The sequence below is a fragment of the Gopherus flavomarginatus genome, chromosome 3, assembly GCF_025201925.1.
Source record: "Gopherus flavomarginatus isolate rGopFla2 chromosome 3, rGopFla2.mat.asm, whole genome shotgun sequence".
NCBI lineage: Eukaryota > Metazoa > Chordata > Testudines > Testudinidae > Gopherus > Gopherus flavomarginatus.
In genome coordinates, this window is record NC_066619.1 from 208,131,084 (window position 1) to 208,150,926 (window position 19,843).

Genomic DNA, 19,843 nt, shown 5'->3' on the forward strand with positions numbered 1-19,843 from the left:
GGAAAAAATCACTTCTTGACTTTTTTATGTCACCCTATGTCTACTGCATGCTGCTGGTAGACACGGTGCTGGGGCAATGAACAGCAGCACCCTCTCCCCTCCCTTCCTCGGTGGCAGACGGTACAATATGACTGCTATCCATCGTCATCATCAGCCTGTGAGTGCTCCTGGCTGGCCTCAGGTGAGGTTGGCCGGGGGCGCCTGGGTAAAAATAGGAATGACTCCCAGTCATTCCCAGTAGATGGTACAGAATGGCTGGTAATCGTCTTCATCATAGCAACTGGGGGCTGAGCTCCATCAGCCCCCTCCTTTCATGTCTAAAGAAAAGATTCTGTACTGCCTGGACTATCATAGCAGCAGGATGCTGGGCTCCTCTCCCTCGCACCATTTAATATCCTGCCTGGACTATCATAGCAGCTGGAGGCTGCCTCCCCTCATTTTATCTCACTAACAAGTCAGTGTTTCTTATTCCTGCATTCTTTAATACTTCATCACACAAATGCCGGGGACACTGCAACGGTAGCCCAGGAAGGTTGGGGGAGCAGGGAAGCAACGGGTGGGGTTGTTGCAGGGGCACCCCCTAGAATGGCATGCAGCTCATCATTTCTGCGGGATCTGACATGGAGTGGCTGTGCTCTCTGGTTCTCTAGTACACTTGCCCCATATTCTAGGCAGGACTGACTATTTTTAGATAAACCATAAAGGAGGGAATGACCCGGGGGGTCATTCCCATTTTTGTCTTTGCGCCCCCGGCCGACCTCAGCCAGGGGCACCCATGACAGCAGCAGATGGTACAGAACAACTGATAACCGTCTCTGCTATCTTGCAAAGGCAAATGAATGCTGCTGTGTAGCACTGCAGTACCGCCTCTGTCAGCGGCATCCAGTACACATACGGTGACAATGACAAAAGGCAAAATGGGCTCCATGTTTGCCATGCTATGGCATCTGCCAGGACAATCCAAGGAAAAAGGGCGCAAAATGATTGTCTGCCATTGCTTTCACGGAGAAAGGAATGAGTGACGACATTTACCCAGTATCACCCGCGACACTATTTTTGCACCATCATGCATTGGGATCTCAACCCAGAATTCCAATGGGCGAGGGAGACTGCAGGAACTATGGGATAGCTATGGGATAGCTACCCACAATGCAACGCTCCAGAAATCGACGCTAGCCTCGGTACATGGACGCACACTGCCAAATTAATGTGCTTAGTGTGGCCGCGTGCACTTGACTTTATACAATCTGTTTTACAAAACCGGTTTATGTAAAATCGGAATAATCCCGTAGTGTAGACATATCCTCTGCCTTCACACAAGTGGGCAGGCAGAGATTGTTTGGATGTGAAGAGTGAGAGGAGCCAAGGCAACATAGCTGGCCCAGCACATTGAAGGACATATGTCACATCATGTATAGAGATGATACAGGATACAATGCTCCCCACCACCCAAACAGGGAGAAACTGCTCAATAGTTTGAGGTTTTTTTTAATTCATACATGGGATTTGTGACAAAGCTACAATTTAACCCTCTGTGCCTACCTACAGAGATAGTTAACCCTTCACACTGCCCAATTCAGCAAATTAAACATACCCATTATCTAGTAATACATTTCAGTTTTTTCAGCTTTCCTCTTCAGCATATGTATGACAGGAAGACTTTGGAATGGCTTGCAGATTTCATGCTTACCCAGGTTAGAAATAAGTGCTACTGATCTCTTAATTTCATTTGCACTAAAATTCTTCAGTTAAAAAAAATGGCAAAATGGCTTTTTCCCATTTTTCTAAGACCCTTTGATAATGAAATGGACTACTGGCTAGAGTATTCATGTGTCACTGCTATCTACTTGAGACAATTGGAACCGTTCAACTGTTACACACACCCTGTGTGAAGCTCTATGCCACTAATAGCTAAAAGAAATTCTCCCTTATCTCAAATTCTCAGGTCATTTTATTTATTTATTTTAAATCAAAAGGGTCTCAGGTCTGCTCAGGTTCCTGCTTTTGTTGATATGGTATGAATAAGTATGGTATGCACCACTGTGACAACTATAAAGCCTTAGCAGATCTTAGATCAGTTTAAGAAGTGAGATTTTGACCACGGATGCTTAAGAATGAGCTTTTTCTCAGTATAGGTGTATGTCCCAAGCTGGCTAGTGTTGTATATGTGTACTACTACCCTCTGCTGGATGGTATAAGAACAGCTAAAATGCAAATTGCAGGCCACACATTGCTAATAACAAACAAATTATATTTTGTCTCAAGTAGTATGAGCAAGGCCCATTCATTTTGATAAAACAAATTGAGGCCTTATCCCCCCTGCCACGATAAAATTCTGAGTATGGAAACAAGGTCAACTGGAAGGTCCCTAGGTGGTCACAGATTTGTTACAATGCTTTGAAGATCAACATCAAAAATAGCAAAATATTATGTTTTCTGGCTATTATGTTACAGCTATTTGCCCTTTTTTTTTTTAGTAACAAAAATAAAAGCAGAAGGTTTTCTAACATACAAACATCAGAGTCCAGTCTCTCATCAAAAGGAAATTAAAAATAAATCCTAAATTGCAATATTGAAGTTATGCACAAACCAATGTTATGAAATTCTATGAGAAGACGGATAATCCTTACAGACCTCCAGCCTGACACTCTGGCCAATATTCTCACCTTCAATAGGTCAGAATTAATCATCCCTGCATTTAAGACATGTTAAATAGTAAAGCAATGATACAATATGCATGCAACGTCTGAATCATCTGTTATCGCTTGCATAATTTTGATTTTCTTCATTTACGTGTAATTTCAGTAGACCCACCCTAGCAACCTTCAAGATAAAAGACAGTGGGCCAAACTCATCCTTGGTGCAACTCCAAAGTCTTCTTTAGGCTTATACCAACAATAAATATGGTCCAATGTCACTAGACCACAAACACACTGAAGAAAGAGCAGACTTCCTTTTAACTGGAATCTAGATTCTCTTTAATTAGTGAATTGAAATAGATTCTCACCTGTTATACAATATAGACTTTATTCTTATCTGACACTGGTTTTATAGCTGTGTAACTTTAGCATTAACATCAGTGGAGTTACCGTGGATGTACTCTGAATTAGATGAGAAAAGAATCAGGCCCTAAGAGTTTGAAAACTAATGTTTAAGATACAAGTTAATTCACCACTTCATGCCAGTTTATGCTCATGTAGCTTTAATGAAGCCCAAAGAATTATACTGGCACAAAACTGGAATGACACCGTGGTGAATCAGATCCATGTATTTTATTTTTTCCACTAAAGCTCATTTCACAACAAACGTCAGTTATCTCCACAAACTGAATTATGTTAAATGAAGGGTGTTGGTGGGAAAAACACAAGTGACTCTTCACAATTTGTTTCAGTGTTTCATGTTATAATTATTTGATTCATAAACTGAAGAAAATCACACACATGTAACACATTCAAGCCATTCCAAACTATAAGATGAAAATGTTTTATTGATCCAAATCTGCATCAGTAGGACTGATTGTGAGAGTCAGGTGAGCACTAACTGCTCTTACATTGACCTCATGGGTCAGATCCTTGACCCAACTCTACACCTTTTGTACTGCTTTTCTGGAGAATTGCCCTACAAGGATAGATGGGTTATTTGGAGCCCTTGCACCGGGGGATTTTCAAGTGACCTAAAGCTAGCACTACACAAAGGGCACTCTGAAGGGGTTTGACAAGGGTTGGAGAGGATGTGGTGCAGTGTCTCGTACAAAGGGAATTGTATATCTGCAGATCAGCCTTTAGGATCTTGTTAGTTGGGACAGTTAGAGTATTACTAACAAAAGGACACACAAACCAAAAAACCAAAATGTTTAACTTTCTTTTCAAGGGAATGGTTTAACTGTCCATTTAAATGTAGGATGAATGTAATAGACCAAATCTGTTCATGATTCTTTTCTAGCATGAAGGACATTTTGGATTAAAGTCACAAGCTTAACTGATTTTTTTTCAATCACTTCAAACACAAATCACTTAAGTTTATATCAGAATGTATCCAGATGTATCCTGATTCTAATCACACTTACACCAATATCACTTAACTGAAGATAGTGGAGTTATTGGAATTTAGAATAGTGTAAGAGAGCAGAATTGCAGCCATGTATCAAATGACCCATGACAAACAGGAACAAAAGATTATGTTTATACAGTGATATAATTAAGTGTGTGAATATGATGTAATATCAGGAGCAGATACAGTATACTGTACATTTTAATGTAGTTTGCTTTGTTCCAAATTTAGACACAAAGATTGCCATACTATAAGATATTTAAAATATTTTCTGTTAAGTGCTTCTCACTCTCTAGCATCTGACAGGAACTGAGGATAGTCTGGCCATTTTCTAGCAAGGCAATTATTTGACAAAGGTCCCTTTTAGACTCCTTCTGAAATATATTTTAATGTTGAACAGTGTTCAGCTGTTTCTCCCTTCTCCTCTTACTTTTGTTTATGCACAGAAAAGTGTATGCATTTACAACTCCATGAAACCAGCTATCTTATCAGTCTAGCATTCCAAACAGGATTGGTACTGAGTACTGGTATTGTGCACGTGTTGTCTTTTTCCAAGTGCTAAATGCAAGTAAGATATCCAAGTAGCACCCATATGGTATACTTTTTATTCCTGGTAGCTAACGATTACAAAAAGGACAGATGTTTGTTAATGAAATCAGAAAAGACTGGCAGTATGTTCATAATAATAGAGAATTACATTTTTGAAATTGATCTGTAAGTCAACAGTCTTTTTGTATTCATATTGTTAAGGTAAGCGTAAATTGAAAAGGATCGAACATTTTTAGAAACTAATACTGTAATTAAAGAGCTGTTAATCAATATTCTTCTATTTAGTTGCACGTGTTGGTGACACTAAGCTCAGCTGATCAATAGCAGTTCATAAAAACCTGACAAATTTTAGTCAGTTTCTAAAATGCAGTTTAAATTAAAAAAAAAAGTGATACTGAAAATGTTAACACCATACAAATCAACCAAGCACATATGCCATTGCTTACAAACTGTGAAACATTTTGTCTTTTGCCAGTATCCATTTGGCCCCTTTTTATATTTTTTTATTCTCTCTTACAAGTTATTATGAGAAAGACACAAACTAACATTGGTCTCTGCCCAGTATGATTTCAATTGAGTTAGTGACTGCAGGATGTTAATCCTTTAGATTTTGTTTTTCCTCTTCGGTTCTGTTGATATTTGGTAAAAGGGGTTCTTGGACATTGATTGTAAATTAGTTTCTATTGCTACACTGAAAGCACATGAGAGACATTTGCTATAGTTTTAATCAGGCCATAACTTTATTATTAGATGTCTGGGACCACCTGGCAGATAAAAGTGTACAGTGCAGGTAACCATGTTTATTCAATAATTACATGGGGGTCTTCCATCAGCTCCCCTGTCTCTTTCCATCCAGGTCTCCCAGCCAATCCATTGCTGGGACTTTACCATCCACCTCCCTTATAGGAGGGTTAAGATGGGCCATAAGTAGGGCCCTATCAAATTCATGACTATGAAAAATGCATCACAGACCATGAAATCTGGTCTCCCCCATGAAATCTGGTCTTTTGTGTGCTTTTACCCAATACTATACAGATTTCATGGGGGGAGACCAGTGTTCCTCAAATTGGGGTCCTGACCAAAAGGGAGTTGCAGGGGGAAGGGGGGTCACAAGGTTATTTTAAGGGGGTAGCAGTATTACTACACTTACTTCTGTGCTGACTTCAGAGCTGGGTGGCCAGAGAGTGGCGGCTGTTGGCCGGGCACCCAGCTCTGAAGGCAGAGCCCCACCAGTAGCAGTGGAGAAGTATGGGTGGCAATACTATACCATGCCACCCTTACATCTGCAAAGCTACCTTCAGAGCTGGGTGGCCAGACAATGGCAGCTGGTGACTGAGGGCCCAGCTCGGCAGGCAACAGTGCAGAAGTAAGGGTGGCAATACCATCCCATGCCATCCTTACTTTTGCGCTGCTGCTGTCAGTGGCTCTGCCTCCAAAACTGAGCTCCCAGCCAACAGCTGCCACTCTCCAGCTGCCCAGCTCTGAAGGCAGCGCCGCTCCCAGCAGCAGCACTGAAGTAAGGGTAGCAGTACTGCAACGCCCCCCCCCTACAAATAACCTTGCAACCCCTCCACAACTCCTTTTTGGATCAGGACCCCAACATTACAACACCATCAAATTTCAGATATAAATAGCTGAAATCATGAAATTTATTATTTTTAATATCCTATGATCATGAAATTGACCGAAATGGACTGAGTTTGGTAGGGCCCTAGCATAAGAAAGGGGGTTGGCTGCCTGTGGTACCAGTCATAGGAGCCCCAAACCTCCCCCTATTCCATTCCTTTAGAAAGCCCCTCCTTTTTAAGTGCTTTTCAAAGCCATTTATCTGGTCTCTGTGTACCTTGCATCTGCCCTACACTTAAATAATAGGGTGTAGATCACAACTCATCACCCTTCATGTCATGCATCAACAGAGCTCTTGCTGAACCTGCTGTGGGAAGGCCAAAAAACAAAACAAAAAAAAAAAAAAAAAAACTTTACCTAGGCCAATCTGGTGATAAGGGAAAAATTCCTTCTCAACCCCGCTAAATGAGTGGTGGCTAGCACAATGTCCACAGCAAACCTGGTATTTCACCACCTAAAGGGGAGGAAGCGTAGATGCTGCCTCAGTCTGATCCATATAATAGGGGGTTTCATGCACAGTGCTAGCCCCTTTTAAACCCTTCCACCCATCTAGTTCCCAGTGGAAGAGCCAGTTGGTGCCTTGTCTCCTTTTGCAGCAGTTTTTCCTCTCTTTCCCCCCCACCCCCTGCAGCCCTAAAGCACTGTTCCCTTCATTTGACTAGCCAGCCAAATTCCATGCCACCTGCTGCCCCTGCTTAAAGGTGTGGTGCGGTCCGGTCATTATCATAAAAAGGAAATAGAAATAGAGCTATAATTATTTTTCTACTTCAACTGTGGGAGCATTTAAAAATAGCTTTGGTGTGAGTTCAACTTTTGATCATGAACCACAGACTATTTGCCTCCACAAAATGTACAGCTTTTTTTTTTTTTTTTTTTTTTTTTGTTATTCTAGCTGACTGTCCACAAACTATTTCTCAGCACCTCACATTGTTGGAGTTAAAAGGCTGCTCATTTTATCTGGAGATAGTGAATATTGGAGAACATTAAATTGTAGTTATTGGTTGCAAAGGTTGGACAAGGTCTTAGCTTGTCATTTTTTGCCTTATCATCGTTGTTAGCATATGCATTTGAGCAATCCTAGTTGCAATATAGTTATGTATGGTGCTTGAAAAAAACTATGGCTTATAGTTAAAGGTGGCCTAGTCAGCAAGCTGTAAATTGGCCATTCAACAATCTCAGCTTGACCAAGGCAGGAGGGGAGGGCAAGTAGGGCAATTTGCCGCAGGCCCTATGCCCCACAGGGGCCCCCACAAGAATATAGTATTCTATAGTAATGCAACTTTTTTTATGGAAGGGGCCCCCAAAATTGCTTTGCCTCAGGCCCCCTGAATTCTCTGGGTGGCCCTGGAGGGGGTTTGAGGTGCCACAGAAAGGGCAGCTTGACCCCACGTCCTTCATGATAAGAATTGTGTTAAAATTGCTGATACATACATTTTAAAAGAGTAGGATATACCCCAGGAATGTCTATTGGGGTCTCAAGGCTGAAAACTCCAGAAAAACCCACACCTGGTTAATCAATAATGAGAAGGAACCTCTTGCTTGATCATTGAAACTGCTTACTTAACAAGGTTTCTTTAAGGAACATGTCATTCTATTACTAATGTATAAATAAGGGGGGGAAAGCTTGAGGTAGGGGAGACTCTTCAGGAATGGTCTCTCCCTCTGGATGCATCTTGTGTTACCCACCAGCAGATGGGCTGCCACTGTGCCACTCAAGAGCCACACTCAACCTTTATCGAGGGTTGGGGGTATATTACTAACCTCTTGCGAACGTATGTAAGTGCTTGAGACTAAGTTTAGCTTTAAGTGAAAGCACTCTTGCGTTGTCCTGTTTGTGCCACCCATCTATTGGTCAGACGGCCGTGTCCCCCCTGATTTATTTCCTGACACCATCTCGCACAGAGTAAAAGTTACCAAGAACTTTGGGTTGCAAGAACCCTGGATGACAGTTATGGTTTTTATTTAGAAGAACTCTATTAAAACAACATACGCCAATTTTACATAAGTACTCTAATTTTAGTTTCTAACAGTTTATGGCACGTTACATTTCATATATGTTAAGATATCTAAAATTAGACAGGAGACCCTTATCCAAGCATGTATGCATTACATTACTCTTTAAATATCAGAGAGGTAGCGGTGTTAGTCTGGATCTGTAAAAGTGGCAAAGAGTTCACTGGCACCTTATAGACTAACAAACGTAACGGAGCATGAACTTTCATGGGTGAATACCCACTTCATCGGATGCATGTATGTCTACTCTTTGCCACTTTTATTCTTTAAGGTGCTATTCTATCACCATTCACATGCTATGTTTAAATTTACACATAATTAAACAAGAGACTTGTGTTAGGATACTCCATCACTTACTTTATGCACAATTTATATTCTTTCTGATGTTGACAAAATCACAATCATCTCAAAAATATTCTAGTGACATAACGAAGGGTGACAGCACATTCTAAAGCTGTGATTGGGACATTTTAAAATTATGTAATTTTGTAAACAGAAGCAAATATTCTGACTTGAGCTATGTATGGTAAAAGTTCAGAGATATTTGGAACAAAAGACAATATTGCAGACAGAAAGTGGTTAGTTTATTTGTTTCTGTTTTGGTGTGAGTGACTTGAGGATGATAGCAGAAGTAACAGCTGGAACAGAAGAGCAAAGGGAAAAAAATGCCAAAATATAAATATAAATTCTGGCATCAGATATGCTGCAACACAAAGAATCACTTAGAATTTATCATAGGACTGAAAATTATAGAATCATATTTAGATACTAAAGGCTTAATCCTACTCCAAATCAAATCAACAGAAGAAGTCCTATTGACTTCAATGATGCTGAATCAAGCCTTAACTGGATAGGTATTTTATAAGATAAAAACTAAAGGGAATGCCAGGGTAAAGAGAAGGTATATGAGTATAACTGGCAGCCAAGAGTTATAAAGTACTGCAAATCATTAAAATTGGAGGGAAAAAAGCTCTTGATTTACATTTTCAGAAAGCTGTTGTATATGATCTTCACCTACTCTCCAAATTAAAACAAGACAGATGTCCTGAAAGGTTCAGAACATTTCAGGAACCTCAGATGTTGATTAGTTTTATCTATCCCTAATTAAAAACTATTATTAATGGAGTCTATTACTTCTTGTAGAATCAGGCACGTAGAAGGACATTATCTCAGAACAACATACAGTAGTTATCCTGTGCACAGGAGGTAGAAAACATAATTAAATTCTGTCTTGGACACTTAAAACTACTTTAAGTTTACCATAAGAGTAAGTACAGTACAGTAGTTTTAGGAAGTGAATGACAGGTGAAATGAGATTCCCTGTTGCCAGTAAAGGAGTTTCTATAAACTAAAATTTGAATGTAGGCTTACATTATTTACAGTGTTAATCCAACCAGTAAAACTCCACTGCTACTGTAACATATTTTCCTCTCCATTTAAAACAAGGATAATTTTCTGAAACTTCACAATGGCAAAGAAAGTAAAAAATGTGACAATGAAAAATGAGAAAAGCACAAAGTACTCTATGAACAAAAGCACAAAAGAATACTTGAGCATTATTGTAAAATCCAATCAGTGTGTCTATTTAGTAGAAAAGTGGAATCAATTTTCCAGACAGCGCCTTGTGCCTCAGTGTTCTTTCAAATCACTGGAATCTTCAAAGTTGGATTGTCAGTGTAAACAGAGACATGCACAGCATGCAGGAAAATCAGTAGATTAAAAAATTCCTTTAGAGATGTCAAAGTCATAACCATGAAGATTCTGGTGCAGTTGAACACTAATTTAACTGACTGCTTGGAGGTCATGGATTTATCCCTGAAATAGTGCTTGGCATAGTTTTTGTAAGCCTCTGACAATTGTTTACTTATTTAGTCTGCTAAACTGATGGTCCAATGCACCTCTGAAGATGTGAGCCCTGCCAATTGGCAGGTAATTGGTTCCCTACTTTAATATATTCCTCACTGCATGGAGGTAACACACTCAGAAACAATAAATATAAACTTACCAATCAGTATGTCCTGTGACATACCTTCTAGATGATTTAATGCTGTAAGAACTGGATAAGTGGGCTGAGAGCTTTCTCATGGACAGATACAAGTTGCATGTACTTAAGTACTGTATCCACAAATTTATAATTTATGTACACCTAAATGTTTTGAAGCCATAACGTAAATTAATGTTTTCAGCAATGTATCATGGCATATCATGAGAGTTCTGAAGGGTTCAGCTGTGGATTATATGTCTGAGAAAACACACATGCACGTAGGCAATTGTGAAATGCCTTAGATTGTAAACTCTTTAGGCTAAGGACTATGGGGCAGATACTTAGCTGGTGTAAAATGTCATAGATCCATTGCTGTCAATAGAGCTATGACAATTTACACCAGCTAAAGATCTGGCCCACATCTTTAGACCACTCTAGTGTAATGGGGCACAAATCGTGACTAATGTAAGCAGTTTATATATATATACACACACTAATTATTGTTTTATTTATTGTAAATTGTAATACCTAGTTCAGAAAATACAATTAAGCACTTCACCAGGACATTAATGAACAAGTAAGCAGCACCAGTGTTAGTTGTGCAGTTAAAAAATAGAAATACAATTTCAGACTAATTCAAGACAAACTGTAATATATCTATCTACCTGTTGTTCAGAAGAAAGATCAGGCTTTGCTGTGCCAAGGAAGCATCAGAGAACAACTGAACACAAGAACAAGAGATGACTACTGTGTGAGTGTATATACATATGCAATTTCTACTAATAGTGCTTTGTGTTATTTGAGATTATTATAATAAACTGCATATATGATACATAAATTAGATTCTATCCTCTTAGACTTTAACTTATATTAATTGCTTAGGGTTTTTTTCCCTTCTGTTCACCAACTCATGTTTCATATTGTTTTTCTTTGTGTTGCCGCAACATTTCCTCCAGTGGAATAACAAAAGGTAATTGTAAGTGCAGTACAGAAACAGCATCAAAATTACGATTATGACTATAAGAAAAGCCAATAAATCTTATCAAATAGAATTCTATTGCTAAACCTCTCCGTTCCTGTACACGTTGCCACTCCCTCCTCTTCTCTGGCTTGACAAATGTTATCTCGCACACTTGTGTCCACTCAAAGCACTGTTGCAAAGAGCATTTTCCTGGTATGTCTCTACAACTAAGTCATCCTTTTTTTGTATCCTTCAACTGGTTTCCCCTTCTTCACTGCATCAAACACAAACTCCTTGTCTTCATTTTTAAAGCTCATCATGGCTTATCTTGCACTACCTCTCACTTATGTGGTACTAAGACACTGACCCCCGCCTCTAGTCTGACCTCTCAGTGATACCAGCCTGCATTAACCATTTGGAAAGTTTTCCAACAAGCAACTTTGGGTGGAAACAGTTTGCCTGGAAATAGTTCCCTGCAAAAATCTGTCTTCCTTCAGATATGTTCTTAAAAATAAACTCTACTATAATGGCTTCAAAACACTTAATGATTAGTCAGCTGGTATGCTGTCACTGCTTCATATCACTCTAATTTGACTTCTCACTGTTACTTGCACCCATCCTGCCTGCATTGTATCCACCATTTGTCTTTTGTCTTATATTTGCACTGTAAACAGTTCAGAGCAGGAACTTTCTTATTGTTATATACTTAGTCAGTGCCTAGCTCAATGGGGATGGGCCTTGTAGGTACTACCACAGTGTAAATAATATGTGGAAATAAATTAAACCTATCTTGGCAACTCAACCAGTTTTTCATGCACGGAATTTCTTTACACTTCTTGTGCTAGGGGAATAGGGTCTGTTTCCTCATGTGGAAATGGCAAAGGGTTCAAATCCCAAAATGCATGGATCTCCTGAGATCTCTAAAAAGCAAGATGAATCCACATGGAGAGCCCTTGATTCTGCAATGGCACCTGTTCCTCCCTCCATTCCTCTCCCTCAATTCTGTATCTGCACAGCACAGTTCCTGCAAGAACTAGACTGAGAAGGGTCTCCCTGGACTGTCACTGCTTCCAGAGCCTCCTTAGAATAGTATAAAAGGGTAATCAGTGCAAAAGCTAAATACTAGCTGAAGTAATTCTCGAGTTTGTCCCCTGAATTTGAGAAGCAGGAGAATCCAGCGGAGCATAAATTCCCTGCCCTTTCACAACAGATCTGGTTCTTCACCGAGCTCCCATGGAGTTGATGGAAAAGGGAAATTATGTTATGCACCTCCCTCAGCCAGACTGACCAGTTTTCGGTCCAGGCCATAGGCTCTGACACTGTGGATGCTCCGGGGCTGGAACACCCAGGTTAAAAAAATAGTGGTGCTCAGCACGCACCAGCCACAGTTGTTTGGCAGCATCCCCAATCAGCTGTTTGATAGCATCCCCGATTAGCTGATTGTAGGTGCCGCCAAACAGCTGATTGGTGGTTGGGGAAGGGGTGAGGGTGGAGAGCTGCAAGCAGCAGGGGCCTCGGGGACGGGAAGGAGCAGGGGCAGGAAGAGGTATGGCGAGGGCAGGGCCTTGGGGGGGGAGGAAGAGTGAGGGAGGGCCTTAGAGGAGGAGTGGAGTAGGGTTAAGGGTGGGGTCTCAGTGCAGAGCGGGGGGTGGAGCATTCCTGGGGAAAGAAAAACTCAGCATCTATGGTCCAGGCCCTTCAATTTTCATGCCTCATGCTGTTTTACTCTGATATAATATTTTAATCTAGCGTATAATGTAACAAAACTGCTATTGCAAATAAATATAAAGAAGTGCTTGCTTGCCTAAAACACAGAATCTTATTGTTTCCTAAGGGGGTCTATTGAGGCGCTGATTAATTTGTAAATAAAAATTGGGATCAACTCTATGCGAGGGCTGGAAATGTAGTAATTTTTGTACATACCATTTTTCTATATAGATTTGTCATAAGTTCATTGACTTTGGTTCTATATCACAATGAAACACTCAGTAAATAATGTGAAAATTATTTTAAACACGTATGAAGATTAGGCTCCTGATAATGGCATTAAAGAATTAGCTAGTACTTACCTTTATTTCTTGAACTTTCTTGACTCTTTTCTTGCTGGAATTAAAAAAATAGAAAGAAAAATGTATCATTAACTGTATTAGTTGTATTAGCAAATTAACAAGAAAAAGGTTTATTAAACTGAGAACAGCACCATATAAGTAATAACAGTTGTTAGCGTGTTTGTAAAACTTAATCACCTAAAGAAAATATATAACAGTTCTGAATCCCGTTTTTTTTAACTAAGCAGATTAAGTGAGTTAAAGTAGACACTCAGAAGACTAAATCTGGGTGAACTGTATATAGGGGAATATATTCTGATTTTATTAATTCTTCTTATTATTGTTATTATTATTATTAGCAGCAATTGCCTGACACTTTATACATATTTAGCCTATGAATTGTTCTCCACCTATGTACTTCTACTACAACTTCAAATGTTACTAGTCATTCTGTGTGGTACAGAGCTGGTCACCTAAGCCACATAATATTGTTTCTACTCCCTGATAGAATGAATAGAAATGTAGGGATCAGACTAGTCCAGTGTCATGTTTCTGACAGTAGCCAACACCTGATGTACCTTAGAAAGGTGCAAAACAACCCATGATGGGCAACTGTACAGTAACTTGCCCTCAAGGAATGTTTTGTCCACATTCCAAGTAATTAGTGGTTGATTTTTAGCCCTGATAGATTTTCTAACTACTTCCTCCTCATCCCTGAGATAGGCCTGAGCTTGTGTGCCCACTCATGAACAATAATTGGTTAGTGTTGGTAGCTGTGATAACCACACCACAACCCTGGAGGCAAACTCTCAGAGCCATATGGGCATTTAAACACATGTTGGGTTCATCCAAGAACAGTATGCTCCATTAGAAGTGACACTTCAGGGATGCAGCCTGAGGAAAGTGGAGTCTCCTTTCCTCTCCTCAGATTCAGAGAGTTGCAGATGCATGCCCTGTTCCCCTGGGCACCAGACGCACAGTACTTTATCTTCCTGCCTTCCAAAGTGTCTCCTAACATGGATTCCGGCCTCAAAGTCATTTTTATGGCTGAGATAGAGGGACTCATTTATCTATCAAAATATCAGTCTCTGATCAGCCAAAAACTGCAACAGGTCAGTCCTCTGCTGGGGAGACAGTAATCGCCATTTCAAGGCTCAGGACAACATTTACACTATCTTCTCTCATTGTAGATATTTATATGGACAAATAGTTTTTAATCCTGAAAAGTTCTTATCCTCATATTGTATGACAGTGGGTTGTACCATTAATTATTTTATAACATAAAAAGCTATTTCCTTCAATCAGTTTTTAAATTTTTTGCCTGGCAATTTCATTAGAGAAACATCTATAACAAAAAGGAAGGAAATCAAAGAGATTTATAGATGCCTTCATAAGTACTTCCAGTCTTTAGGAAACATATCTAAATCAGCGTTCACAAGACATTCATTTGCCACAATCATTCCTGCAAACTATTACAAACTTCTCCTACAAATATTTGTGGAGAATGAACAGAATGGACTGTGAATATAGTTGAAGTGAATTCATGGTTTGTTTGTTTTTTTCATTTGAACAGGGATTTCTGATTTTTTTCTGCAGTATTTTCCCATTTATGCTATATGTTCTCAAATAATAAAGCAATCTTCAGTGGGGAAAAATATCAATTTGAGGGTTAAGGATGGCATATTAATACAGAAACATAGTGTTAGGTGGCATCCATCTTAAAAGTCCTATTTTTTCCTATTAGGAATAGGATAGCAATTTAACATTAACTTACTAAATAGTTTGAACTCTGTAGACTCATAGACTTTAAGGTCAGAAGGGACCATTATGATCATCTAATCTGACCTCCTCACAGAATCTCACCCACCCACTCCTGTAGCAAACCCCTAACCTACGTCTGAGTTATTGAAGACCTCAAATTGTTGTTTAAAGACCTCAAGGTGCAGAGAATCCTCCAGCAAGTGACCCATGCCCCACGCTGCAAGGAAGGCAAAAAACCTCCAGGGCCTCTGCCAATCTGCCCTGAAGGAAAAGTTCTTCCCGACGCCAAATATGGTGATCAGCTAAACCCTGAGTATGTGGACAAGACTCACCAGCCAGCACCCAGGAAAGAATTCTCTGTAGTAACTCAGATCTCACCCCACCTAATATCCCATCACAGACCATTGGGCATGTTTACTGCTAATAATCAAAGATCAGTTAATTGCCAAAATTAGGCTATTCCATCATACCATCCCCTCCATACACTTATTAAGCTTAGTCTTGAATCTAGATATGTCTTTTGCCCCCACTATTCCCGTTGGAAGGCTATTCCCGAACTTCACTCCTCTAATGGTTAGAAACCTTATTCTAATTTAAAGTCTAAGCTTCCTAATGTCCAGTTTACACCCATTTGTTCTTGTGTCCACATTGGTACTGAGCTTAAATAATTCCTCTCCCTCCCTGATATTTATCTCTCTGATATATTTATAAAAAGCCATCATATATCCCCTCAGCCTTCTTTTGGTTAGGCTAAACAAGCCAAGCTCTTTGATTCTCCTTTCATAAGACAAGTTTTCCATTCCTCGGATCATCCAGGTAGCCCTTCTCTGTACCTGTTCCAGTTTGTATTCATCCTTCTTAAACGTGGGAGACCAGAACTGCACAAAATATTCCAGATGAGGTCTTACCAGTGCCTTGTATAACGGTATTAATACCTCCTTATCTTTACTGGAAATATCTTGCCTGATGCATGCATCCCAAGACTGCATTAGCTTTTTTAACAACCATATCACATCGGCAGCTCATAGTCATCCTGTGATCAACCAATACTCCAAGATCCTTCTCCTCCTCTGTTACTTCCAACTGATGTGTCCCCAATTTATAACCAAAATTCTTGTTATTAATCCCTAAATGAGCGTTGCACTTGACTTTTCACTATTAAATTTCATTGCTCCTGGTCCTTCTCTGTATTAGAAATACCTCGCAGCTGTACCTAGTATTAAGAATAAATGATTGATAAAGGACAAAGAAAAGGGTCAAGTAAGCTGTGAATTCCCCAGGAGGATACAAAGAACTCTTGGAAATCCTGCCATTTAACTTACCAAAGGGCCCTCCTCTCACTCATCTGAAACAAAAACTAAAGTAGACAATTCTTCTGTTTATTCATTTAGATCTGACTCTCTATTTAACACACATCTTGCTCATTGCCTGGCAACCCAGGAAGTATTATTTCTCATTCAAGCATTAACTGCCATCATACCATATTCTTCTAATTTAATCTTTAAGCATATTTTACTTTCTGATTGACAAGTTACTTCTCTAGTACTGTTGAATTCCATGTAACATAAGAGTTTTGATGTACCTAGCTCAATGTGGGTGCCTGACAAGTCCAAACATACAATTGCACATAGTCACTAAACACCCTAATAACTTTCTCTAAAGTAGGAGCACAATAAAGAAAACTTACTGCTTAGTGAAATATTCAGAGTTTATAAGAGAGGTATATCCTCAAGTGTAAACCATCTTCAGTGGAGCTATGGCCTGTCATAACTTAGTCCCAGATTTGGACCTTAGTGTCCAAAATATGGGGGTTAGCATGAAAACCTCCAAGCTTAGTTACCAGCTTGGACCTGGTACGGCTGCCACCACTCAAAAAATTAGAGTGTTTTGGGGCACTCTGGTCCCCACAAAAACCTTCCCTGGGGACCCCAAGACCCAAATCCCTTGAGTCTCACAACAAAGGGAAATAATCCTTTTTCCCTTCCCCCCTCCAGGTGCTCCTGGAGAGATACACAGAAGCAACCTCCGTGAATCCAAGCAGAGGGAGTCCACCCTCTGTAATTCTAGTCCTGGAAACAAAAGCACTTTCCTCTTCACCCAGAGGGAATGCAAAATCAGGCTAGCAAATCCAACACACACAGATCTCCCCCTGATTTCTTCCTCCCACCAATTCCCTGGTGAGCTGCAGACCCAATTCCCTGAAGTTCCCCACTAAAGAAAAACTCCAACAGGTCTTAAAAGAAAGCTTTATATAAAAAGAAAGAAAAATACATACAAATCGTCTCTCTATATTAAGGTGACAAATACAGGGTCAATTGCTTAAAAGAATATTGAATAAACAGCCTTATTCAAAAAGAATACAAATCAAAGCACTCCAGCCACTATAGACATGTAAATACAAAAACAACAAAACCATGTTTGGTACTTACACTTGGAAACAGAAGATTAGAAAACAGAAATCACTTCTCAAAGCTGAGAGAAAAGCAGGCAGAGAGACAAAGACTCAGACACAACCTTCCCTCCACCCAGAGTTGAAAAAAATCTGGTTTCCTGATTGGTCCTCTGGTCAGGTGCTTCAGGTGAAAGAGACATTAACCCTTAGCTATCTGTTTATGACATGGCCTGATAAAGATCTGTCCCCAAACCTTCAAACATTATTATACACAATGGCTGCCACAACAGTCAGTCTCCGATTTCTTTACTTTGGGTCACTTTTTCAAATCTTTTGTTCTCTATCAACTGTTATTATACCAGCAATGTGTGTTGAAAATAAGTTAACACAAATTACCTCAATAAGAATCTATTTTTATTGGAACACATGAGTATTTACAATATTTGAAAAATAGCTATGATACTTTGGGTTTTGGTTTTGCGACAAATTTATATACAACTAGTAATGAGAGAATAATCTTAAATTTAACCACTATACTAGGCATTTTGTGTGTGTGTTTCCCTACAAAAAATAAATCAGGCTTAATGTCAAATTGCATTATTCTATCTAATTTATCTATAACATTTACCAAACATCCATCTACAGCATTTCTAAGGTTCCTATTACTGTGGTACCCATATAAAATTCATTTGTATCAGTCATGAACAAGCTAAACATTACACACAATGTACATGTCATAGGCGGGGGAACGGGAATTAGAAGCAGATTCTACTAGTGCTATATCCTTGTGTCTAGATTCCAGAGTACCATTCTAACATTCCTTTTTCCCAGAAGCCAAGTGACTGTATGCTGTGACTTAATACCAGCCTTTGCCAATTGGCAATGACAAAATTTCAGCGCCTGAAGCTACTTTTATGTTCCTACATACTTATTTTAAAAGCTACAGGTATCTCATAGCTGTAGGCAACAAAATTGTCCCAGCACTGAGAGAGTATTCGATTATTTTAGTATAGACAGAAGCTTCTACTCACTGTTAACTCCACTGCGGGACTTTCTCACCTGTGTGATGTCAAACATATGTATTATTTTTACTTTAAAAACACTCTTTCTATAGGATAGCCTCCTACTGGCCACAGGGTAGTAATCATGCCTTGTAGGGCTGATACTGCTCCAGTGAAAGTTTTGCTAATGACTTTAACGGTAACAAGGACTGTGTTCATGCTGTATATATCTAGAACAGTGATCCCCAAATTTTTAACATCCCATCCCCTCTTACTTCTGTCCACGCGTCGACCCCTGTGCCATGGTTTGGAGTCAGGCCACAGTGGGGAGCAGGGCCGGATCTGTGGCTGGGTCTGGGGGAAGGTTTGGGGGTGGGAGCAGGGCTGGGAGCAGAGCCATGGTCAGAGCCAGGGGTGGGAGGGACAGGGGCTGTGGCCAGGTGCAAAGCCATGACCAGGCCAGGAGCCAGAGGCCGAGGATGTAGCTGGGGGGCAGTGCAGTGGCTGGAAACAGGGGCCGTGGCTGGAGTCAACAACTGAGCAGAGCTGGAGGCAAAGTGAGACTGGGTGGTGCGCCTCCCTGCCCCCTGTGGGGGCTAGCCCGGCCTGTCCCTACACCCCCCACATTCCTCTGTGCCCCACTAGATGGATGCACCCCACAGTTTGGGGACCGGTGATCTAGACTGAGGGGCATTTTGAACACGCTGCTTATGGGTGTGTATAAAGTGAACAATCACCAGCAGTGCTCCCTAAGGTCAGATGGGGATTGGCAGATCAATTCCCTGTTAAAACGCAATCCTGTCCTTCTCTGCTCCTGCCCCAAGGGTTTAAGCACAGGGAATTTGGGGACTGGGCCCTTGAATAGTCAAAGTCTTTTCAGCTGGTCTCTCACATTACGTGAAGGGTCTAGTAGTTGTAATGTCCTCCCTGACTGGGTAGAGAGGAGCCTGGGCCTTCCCTCTCCACCAGCCTCCAGGCAGGGCCCAGTGGTAGGCAGCTACACAACACCTTGCTAAGCCGCTGCACCCCTGGACCACTTCCTACCCCAGTCTCCTTTAGCTACCAAGAGTAAATCAGTCCAATCAACCCTCTAACCTGCACACTTACCTGCCTCTCTTTCATGGGCTTGCACAGGTCTCTGGTGTCAGGCTTCAGGCAATGAGCACCTGGCCAGTATGTCCCTCAGAGCAGCCATTTTCTCCCTTCCACTGCTTGCCTCTGACTTGCTCTGCTCCCCCTTTTAAAGCCCTGCTTCTAGCTTGTGCAGACTTTGCATGTGTGCCTGGGTGGGGCTGCCTGAGCTCAGAGCTGCTCCTTAACACCTTGCTGTCCAGTGTGGCATAAAAGCCCCACTAAAAACTAATTAGAATATGTACTTCAGTCTTAATTGCAACATAATAGATGCTATAATGGACCTTAAACTGTTTCAGATTACATGACTAAATGATTCCTTATACA

General features: G+C 40.5%; 1 protein-coding gene across 3 annotated transcripts in view; it reads right to left on the reverse strand.

The window, feature by feature from the left end:
- The window catches only part of FSTL5 (follistatin like 5), a 593,647-nt gene that overhangs the window by 492,429 nt on the left and 81,375 nt on the right, over positions 1-19,843 (reverse strand). For all 3 annotated transcript variants that reach the window (XM_050946344.1, XM_050946342.1, XM_050946343.1), the window contains exon 3: positions 13,253-13,286. In XM_050946344.1, coding sequence (XP_050802301.1) covers positions 13,253-13,286 — 34 coding nt within the window. The remainder of the gene's footprint in view (positions 1-13,252; positions 13,287-19,843) is intronic.